Source organism: Theropithecus gelada, chromosome 19 (assembly GCF_003255815.1).
Source record: "Theropithecus gelada isolate Dixy chromosome 19, Tgel_1.0, whole genome shotgun sequence".
In the NCBI taxonomy this organism is placed as follows: domain Eukaryota; kingdom Metazoa; phylum Chordata; class Mammalia; order Primates; family Cercopithecidae; genus Theropithecus; species Theropithecus gelada.
In genome coordinates, this window is record NC_037687.1 from 14063695 (window position 1) to 14073057 (window position 9363).

Here is a 9363-nt window from a genome sequence, read left to right on the forward strand (position 1 = left end):
GGTGATTCAGACGCCAGGCCCAGGGTGTCTGTCAAAGGCCAAGATGACTAAGAAACAGATGGTGTGGGAGCCAGGTTTCCATAATAACAAGTTTATTCTCACACAATTTCTAGCTTCTCAACAGTGGCACCTGGAAAGGGGAGGTGAAGCTGCATGCGGGCGGCTCTGGGTGGGCAGCTCCGGGTGGGCGGCTCTGGACTGCCGGGGCACGTGGTGGTTACCGGCTCTGCTCAACTGTAAGACACAGGAAGCGGTGAACCGAAGGGCCGGGGTAGGAACCCTCTGCCTCAGCCCCCTGCCCTGCCCAAGGCACTTACTGTATGTGGATATGTCAATTTCCTCTGGAAGTTCTGCCACATTAACTTCAAACCGGTCCTGGACGTCATTGAGGATTTTGGCATCATTCTCGTCAGACACAAAAGTGATGGCTAGGCCTTTGGTGCCAAAGCGACCCGCCCGGGCCACCTGCAGGCAGACAGGATCAGGGTCAGGCCACAGATAACACCTCAGGACTAGGCCGGGCGCGGTGGCTCAAGCCTGTAATCCCAGCACTTTGGGAGGCCGAGATGGGCGGATCACGAGGTCAGGAGATCGAGACCATCCTGGCTAACACGGTGAAACCCCGNACGAGGTCAGGAGATCGAGACCATCCTGGCTAACACGGTGAAACCCCGTCTCTACTAAGAAATACAAAAAATAGCCGGGCGAGGTGGCGGGCGCCTGTAGTCCCAGCTACTCGGGAGGCTGAGGCAGGAGAATGGCGTGAACCCGGGAGGCGGAGCTTGCAGTGAGCTGAGATCCGGCCACTGTACTCCAGCCTGGGCGGCAGAGCAAGACTCCGTCTCAAAAAAAAAAAAAAAAAAAAAAAAAAAAAAAAAAAAAACCACCTCAGGACTTGAGGAAAAGCAGGGTTGGGGCCCCACCCCACCGCCAGGGGAAAGCGACATGCCCGTGAGGCCGCTCACCCGGTGCAAGTAAGTGTCCGAGTCCTCAGGCATGTCATAGTTAAAGACGATGTTGACTCGCTCGATGTCCATCCCCCGGCCAAACAGATTGGTGGCCACCAGGATCCGCCGCTGGAAATCCTTGAACTGCTGATAGCGTGACAGGCTGGGGTGCAGGAGAAACAAGTGGAGGCCGTCAGACACTGGGCTCCTGGGTGGCGCTCCCTGCAGCCTTGGCGGGTGGCTCGCACTCACCGCTCCTCCTGGGCCATGCCCCGGTGGATGGCGATGGCCGGGAAGTTCTGCTCCACGAGGAGCTGGGCCAGGGCCATGCAGCGCTGCACTGACTTGACGAAGATTATCACCTGAAGGAAGGAGTGGCGGTCAGGGACACACAGTCCAGCGGCCCAGCGACCTCCCGATGGTCCAGAGCCCCAGGACGGGCTGATGGAAGTGTCACCTGGTTAAACTCCAGCACGTCCAGGAGATCAAAGAGCTTGCGGTTCTTCTCACTGTCTTTGAGTTTGACGTAGTACTGCTGCAGGCCGTGCAGCGTGAGCTTGGTCTCGTCGTCCACAAACACCTCCATGGGCTGTGTGGGAAGGGAGGTGGGAGGGGCGGGCAGGGATCACCTCTGGGCATCTCGCCTGCCCAGAACCTTCCAGTGGGCGACTCCTTTGTGCGACGCTTCCCAGAGGGCCTCCTGCACCAGACCTCAGTAAACATCGCTCAAAACCTGGATGTAAGCTCTGGCCCGGCTCAGGTGTGGACCAAGCTTGACTCCCAGTTTGACAAGACCGAGGGGAGGAAAGGAGGCTCCGCCGGCTCCCAGCATCCCAGCATCCTCCGAGGCATGTGGGCTGTGCGGGTGTCCTGGGGCCCCAGGCTCCAGGCCCCTGGGGAAGGCCGAAGCTGCCACTCTCGCCTTACTCACATCCTGCATGAACTTCCTGCACACAGGCCGGATGTCCTTGCTCAGGGTGGCGCTGAACATCATGCACTGCTTCTCGTGTGGTGTCAGGCGGAAGATCTCCTGCACATCCCGCCGCATGTCTGGGTGGGGAGGGCAAGACATGCGTGGGCATGAGCGTCTGCCATGCAGGACCCCCACCCCAGACCAGACCCAGACCCCTCCCAACCTGTGCCAGGGAGCCAGTGGCACCGTGACGAGGGCAGAGTGAGCCGCGGGAGTGGCCAGTCCTGGTGCCTGAGGGGCTGGGGGGTGGCCAGCGAGCGCAGGCGCGGGAGGAGCTGCAATCCACTTACGCGCTGGCGCGGAGCAGCCGTGCCCGTGCGCCTCGAGACACGCTTCAGGGAGGGGAGCCTGAGGCAGAGACAGCCGCTGGGGTGAGAGCTGCAGCTGCCTCCCAGGACACAAGCCCATCTCCCACCGGCCCTGTCGAGGCTCCCTGAGGGCAGGTGGGGCCTAGAACCAACCCAACAGGTGGCAGAAGTCTCACACTCCTAGAGGTATGTGCGCGTGCCTTTATGTCCAGGAGGGACGGGGGCTTATTTGGGTCCCGTGGTCCCATTCGGCTCGGGCTCAGAAACAGCACGTCCCTCTGCCAGCAGCAGAGCTTTCCCTAAGATCACCACAGGAGCCCCGCCTGCCAGCCACCCATGTGACCCACTCAAGAGTCTTCCGCCTGCTATAGGGCCCGCCTAGTCACTGACTCTCCAGCTGAGGCTGCAAGGGCAGATGACTCACCCAGCTGCTCCAGCATCTTGTCACACTCGTCCAGCACAAAGTGCTTCACATTCTTTAGGCTGAAGCTCCTGTTCCGCACGAGCGCCAGGATGCGGCCCGGGGTCCCCACCACGACATGGGGACAGTTCTTCTTCAACACTTCTTCATCCTTCTTGATGGAGAGACCCCCGAAGAACACAGACACCTATGGGGAGGAGGAGGAGGAAGCTGCTCCATGCTGATACCTGGCCCAAGGCCCCAACCAGCTCAGCCCCAGCAGCCCCTGAGGGCACCTAATACCCAACCCCAGCACCTGTGAACAGGAGGCCTCAGAGGACCAAGGCAGGCCTGAGCGCCTCCCGGGGCTCCACTCAAAGGAAGCCCCAGGCTGGGACCTGCACAGGCCCCTGGGAGCCATGCATAATTCATCAGGCTTTTAAGGAGCAAAAACCACCGCAAACCTCAAAGGCAGCTGCCCCTGCCAAGTTTGGTAAATGCTGGCTGGGCCAGAGCCGAGGCTAACAAAGCTGCAGAAACCAAGCGGCGCCTGACCAAGTCCAACCTGAGGGGCTCACCTTGACGCTGGGCATGTACTTGGAGAAGCGCTCATATTCCTTGCTGATCTGGAAGGCCAGCTCCCTCGTGTGGCACATGACCAGGACCGTCACCTGGGAAGTCGCACGAGAAAAGGGCCCTCAGGCAGTATCCTAAACCCCTCCCCCACCAGAGTCCACCCAACCCAGTCCCCCCAACATACTGCACCCAACATCATAGGCCATTTGAAGACCCGGTCCAAATGCCTCCCCCTTCTCACGGCCCTTCTCCAACCCTCACTCCCTATACCCTCCCACAGCTACTGAAACCTGTCTCCCAACACCAGGACCCGCAACGAGAAACAGAAAATGGCCCGCATAATGGTTAGACCTGGCCTGCCCGGGTGACGTGGGACCCAGCTTTTTAAGGATTTCCTGAATCTCGGCACTCAGGCGGCCCCAGCCCCGGTCTTCCCACCCATGCCACCAGACACTGGACCACACCGCAGCTCTCCACGGCACCTTCATCCGTCAGGATGTGCTCTGAGATAACAAGCGCACGGGCGCCAATATGAGGCCCAAAGATGTGCACCCGACCTGACTCAGGAGCAAGACACCAGAATTCACTGAAGTGTCTCCCCAAGATAGTGGCACACAAGATAAAGGGAGAAGACAGCCAGGGCCTAACAGCAAGGACAGCAGTGACAGCTGTATTCGGGGCAACCCAACCTTCATAGATGGACACTCTCTAGGTAGGTGGCACAGCAAAACAGCAGCAATACCTCTGGGGCAAGGGGCAAACTGTGGGCACTTTCCAGTTATTTTGGCTTATTGGCAATTTCTGATTTTTGTTATAACTGATTACTCTATATTTTGAGATAGTCTCCCTCTGTCACCCAGGCTGGAGTGCAGTGGTAGGATCATAGCACACTGCAGCCTCGACTTCCTGGCCTCAAGCAATCCTCCAGCCTCGGTTTCCCAAAGCGATGGGCTAACAGGTGTGAGCCACCTCATCCAGCCCCTCTACTTCGGCCGCCACAGGTAGGGTGGGGCTGGGAAGGGAGGAGCCCACCCACCTGTCCGTTAACAGGCTCAATCTGCTGTAGGGTGGCCAGCACGAAGACTGCTGTCTTGCCCATCCCGGACTTGGCTTGGCACAGGACGTCCATGCCCAGGATGGCCTGGGGAATGCACTCGTGCTGGACTGCAGGAGAAGCAGAGCGTGAGAGACGAGAACCTGGACACACCCCCGTGCAGGCTGCTCACCAGTTGACCAGGGGGCCCACAGTGAGGGCAATCAGAAGAGGCCAAGTCCGGACAAGGCCACAGACACCTGCAGGGCTAGGGTATCTGCCTGGTCAAAGCAGAGCACCCCGGTGCTGAGAGCAGCCATAGGCCCTGCTGGGCACAACTGATCCAAGGGGCGGGCAGGCCCCTCCCTCACCCACGGCACACTGGAGGCAGCACCGCTCTGGGCGGGCAGGGCTGGTCTTGTCTTGGTGAGGACCTGGGCAAAAGGATGACACCCAGAAGGCGTACCCTCAGACGGATGCTCAAAGCCACAGTCCACGATGGCCCGCAGGAGCTCCGGCTTCAGCAGAAAGTCCCGGAAGCCAGAGCTGTGGATGGAAACGTAGGATCCCTTGATGTCTTTCTTAGGGGGAGCCGGTGTGCTCTCTTGAGGAGCCTGGGGCTCTTCCTCTTCATCGTAATCCAAAAGATCATTTTCCACATCCTGTTCTGCCATGATGCTGAGAAGAGAGAGAGGCAGGGTCCCACGAGTGGGCACAGGATGATGAAGCTTCATTGAAACGGCATTCTCTACCACCTCCTTCCATAAGCCAGCCTGTCAGCTCCACCTGGGCTGCATCTCGTAGCTTCGCCCTGTCTTCACCTCCGCACCCCCAAGCCACCCTATCTCTCCCCCATGCCCCGCTTGCCACACCCACAGACAGAACACCCTCCACCTCCAAGGGCTTCCCATGGCTTGCAGAGTTAAAATCCCAACTCTCACCACAGGTCAGGCAATCCCCTTGGTTTGACCCCTGCCCACCTCATCCCACACCACCCCCAGCCTTGTTCAGCTACTCAGACCCCTGGAGCTCCTGCCCCAAGCCTTTGACCTCGGTTGTCACCACCAGCAATGCTCGGCCCCCAGGTCTCTGCACAAATGCCGCCTTCTCCACACGCAAGCCTCAGCTCCAGTGAACCTCCTCGGGCTACCTAGCCCAGAGAAGCCCCCTCCCTATCACTCCGCAAGGAACCCACTGGGCTTTCATGGGGCGGGAGCCCAAAGACCCCAGGGGTAGGGCTGCCAGGATGCTGGCGGGAACTAAGTTTGCAAGAGAGCAAGCAGTATCTGCCCAGCCCCAGCTTCTCCCGCTCTCTGTGGTCTGCACAGGGGAATAATTAAGTGCTCTCATGAAAGGCCTCCTATTGGGCCTGGGCCAATAAAAATAAAGCTGAGAAGATGGAAAATGGAATTAATACAAAGTCTGCCTACCTCTTTGCTTTATTAATCTAATGCATACCAAGTGCCTGCTGGGTGCAAGGGACCCAAACATGAGTACAATTGTCTTTCATCCTCCTCCCCTACCCCAGACTCCAGTGGGGGGTGGAGCAGAGGGCTGCAGCTGCTACAATTCTTCCTGAGGCAGGATGCTGAGGATCCTAAGCCACTTCTGGCCCCACTGTCACTCAATCCCAGCCCAGAAACAGCAATTCCATTCTCTCAATGGCTGTTTTCTTTCTCTCAACATCCCTGTCCATGAGGCAGTGAATCCCATCAAGGCCCTCTGGCCAGTTCTCACCTATGCTACCATGCTGGCCCCAATGTGCTATCACCTGTTTTTTATTATTATTGAGACGGAATCTTGCTCTGTCACCCAGGCTGCAGCGCAGTGGCACCTCGGCTCACTGCAACCTCCGCCTCCAGGGTTCAAGAGATTCTCCTGCCTCAGCCTCCTGAGTAGCTGGGATTACAGGTGCTTGCCACCACGCTCAAATAATTTTTGTATTTTTAGTAGAGACAGGGTTTCACCATGTTGGTCAGGCTGGTCTCGAACTCCTGACCTCATGATCCGCCCGCCTAGGCCTCCTAAAGTGCTGGGATTACAGGCGTGAGCCACTGCGCCTGGCCTTGTTATTACTATTTTTAATTAGAACAGCTTTACAGGCCAGGCGCGGGGGCTCATGCCTGTAATCTCAGCACTTTGAGAGACCAAGGCGGGCGGGTCACCTGAAGTCAGGAGTTCCAGACCAGCCTGACCAACATGGTGAAACCCCATCTCTACTAAAAATAACAAAAATTTAGTCAGGTGTGGTGGCAGGCGCCTATAATCCCAGCTACTCGGGAAGCTGCTGCAGAAGAATCGCTTAAACCCGGGAGGCAGAGGTTGTGATGAGCCAAAATCATGCCACCTCACTCCAGCCTAAATAAAAAAAAAAAAACTTCACAGAGATATTTACACGCTATACAACTCACCACTTAAAGCAGACAATTCAGTGGTTTTTAGTGTAGAACCAACATGTGCAACCACTACCACACGTGCAATTTTAGAATACTTCATCACCTTGAAATAAAAGCTCCTGTACCCTTTACCCATCCATACCCTAAATACCCCACCCCAGCCCCGGGCAACCACTAATCTGCTTTCTGTTTCTATGGATCTGCTTGTTGTTGTGGATATTTCACATAAATGAAATCTTACAATTTGTGACATTCTGTGTCTGGCTTCTTCACTCAGCACAATGTGCTCCAGCACATCATCAGCACTCCCTTTTTTTTCCCCCTCTTTGAGACAAGGTCTTGCTCTGTTGCCCAGACTGGAGTACAGCGGCCCAATCAAAGCTCACTTCAACCTCTGCCTCCTAGGCTCAATCAAGCGATCTTTCCACCTCAGCCTCCCTAGTAGAAGCTACAGGCACCCACCACCACTAATTTTTGTATTTGTAACAGAGATGGGGTTTCACCATGTTGCCCAGGCTGATCTCCAACTTCCAGGCTCAGGCGATCCACCCTCCTTGGCCTTCCAAAGTGCTGGGATTACAGGTGTGAGCCACCACACCCGGCCTCATTTCTTTCCATGGTCACCTAATGTTCCTTCTCATCAATATACTACATTTTCCTTAACCACTGTCAGCTGGACATGCAGAGGCCATCATCTCTTGGCTGAATTAAGCCAACAGCCTCCTCCCTGGTTTCCTTGTTGCCATCCCCCAGCCCCTCCCCAGAGCAGCCAGAAAGATCCTATCAAACTAAGTCACGGCCAGGCCCAGTGGCTCACGCTTGTAATCCCAGCACTTTGGGAGGCCGAGGCGGGCGGATCACCTAAGGTCAGGAGTCCAGGACCAGCCTGACCAACATGGTGAAACCCCGTCTCTACTAAAAATACCAAAAATTTGCCAGGTGTGGTGGCGGGCACCTGTAATTCCAGCTACCCGGGAGGCTGAGGCAGGAGAATCACTTGAACCTAGGAGGTAGAGGTTGCAGTGAGCCAAGATCACACCACTGCCCTCCAGCCTGGGCGACAGAGCAAGACTATCTCAAAAAATTTTAAAAAAAATTAAAAAAAAAAAAAGCCTGAGTACATCACTGCTCTGCTCAGAAAACTCAGGTTTCCACACAGCCAGCCTACCAGGCCCCTCCTGATCTGACTCCTCTATACTCAGACCTCATCTCCCCCATTGCCCCTCACTCATCGGCCTTGCTACTGTGTCTCAAACACACCTCAGCACCTTTGCACTTGCTGTTCCTGCTGTCTGGGTCACAAATCCCCCACTTCTTTTGGGCCTCCTTTGCTCCAGAAAGGCATTTCCTTACAGCCCCAAATAAAACAGCACCGCTTCCAGTCAGCCCTGCCCTGTGAGAATAGCTAATGAGCACTCCATAGCATAGGCTGAATAAATGGAACTGGAATAAAGGCGTTCAGGCAGAGCTGAGCAGGTTTCTTTATCTGACCCTTCAAACAGGCAATCTGAAGGGGTCACTTCCCAGGCAGGAGGGAAAACATGAGCCAAGAAAGGTCAGTCCAAAAAGCACCAGAGCCTTTTGGGGTATGGAGAGTAGGACTAGCTGGCTGGCGTCGGGGCAGAAGAGAAAGCTGGAAGAGCTGGTCGGCCACAGGGCATGTTTTTTCTTTTTTTTCCTTTTTTTTTTTGGAGACAGGGTCTCGCTCTGTCACCCAGGGTGGAGTGCAGTGGTGCAATCATAGCTCACTGGAGCTTCGACCTCCCAGACCCAGTGAGTCTCCCACCTCAGCTTCCTGTGTAGCTGGGACTACAGGTGCATGCCACCACGCCTGGCTAATTTTTGTATTTTTAGTAGAGACAGGGTTTCACCATGTTTCCCAGGCTGGTCGTGAACTCCTGGACTGAAGCAAACCTCCTGCCTCTGCCTCCCAAAGTGCTGGGATTACAGGCATGAGCCACCCACCACGCCCAGCCTGGGCATGTGTACTTGCTAAGCAATAGGGAATTGCTAATTAGGTTGGAGCTGAGTCACTCAATCAGGATCTGCCCAAGAGTACTGTAATTTACTCCACAGATGAAGGGGGAGGTTAAGACCAGCAGCAGGGAACACCAGTCACCAAATGAAAGAGAAGTAACCAGGGTAGGGGCATGAGGTAAGGAAAGAAAGGGTGGGACATGCCACAAGACAGGAACATCCCCTGAGCAATCCATGGGTAGAGAAGAGCCACAGTCTATTCCGGGCTCCACATCTAGGTGGCCAAGAGATGCTGTATTTTAAGGAAATAAAGCAAAGTTGTTTTGCTGGTGGGGAAAGAAATTTGCGGCAGGACGGGCATGGTGCTCACTTCTGTAATCCCAGCACTTTGAGAAGCCAGGGTGGGCGGATGGCTTAAACCCAGGAGTTCGAGACCAACCTGGACAATAAGTTGAGACCTCGTCTATACAAAAACAATTTTTTAAAAAAAATTAGCTGGGGCCGGGCGCGGTGGCTCAAGCCTGTAATCCCAGCACTTTGGGAGGCCGAGACGGGCGGATCACGAGGTCAGGAGATCGAGACCATCCTGGCTAACAGGGTGAAACCCCGTCTCTATTAAGAAATACAAAAAACTAGCCGGGCGAGGTGGCGGGCGCCTGTAGTCCCAGCTACTCGGGAGGCTGAGGCCGGAGAATGGCGTGAACCCGGGAGGCGGAGCTTGCAGTGAGCTGAGATCCGGCCACTGCACTCCAG

At 55.9% G+C, this 9363-nt stretch overlaps 1 protein-coding gene across 1 annotated transcript in view; it reads right to left on the reverse strand.

Moving 5' to 3' along the window:
• Positions 1-56: 56 nt before the first annotated feature.
• DDX39A (DExD-box helicase 39A) overlaps positions 57-9363 on the reverse strand; it is a 10901-nt gene continuing 1594 nt past the window's right edge. The window contains exons 2-11 of the mRNA XM_025367317.1: positions 4704-4915; positions 4241-4368; positions 3207-3299; positions 2653-2836; positions 1879-1997; positions 1405-1536; positions 1200-1309; positions 966-1110; positions 318-465; positions 57-234 (exon numbers count right to left, since the gene is read on the reverse strand). Coding sequence (XP_025223102.1) covers positions 218-234; positions 318-465; positions 966-1110; positions 1200-1309; positions 1405-1536; positions 1879-1997; positions 2653-2836; positions 3207-3299; positions 4241-4368; positions 4704-4911 — 1284 coding nt within the window. The 5' untranslated portion in view covers positions 4912-4915 and the 3' untranslated portion in view covers positions 57-217. The remainder of the gene's footprint in view (positions 235-317; positions 466-965; positions 1111-1199; positions 1310-1404; positions 1537-1878; positions 1998-2652; positions 2837-3206; positions 3300-4240; positions 4369-4703; positions 4916-9363) is intronic.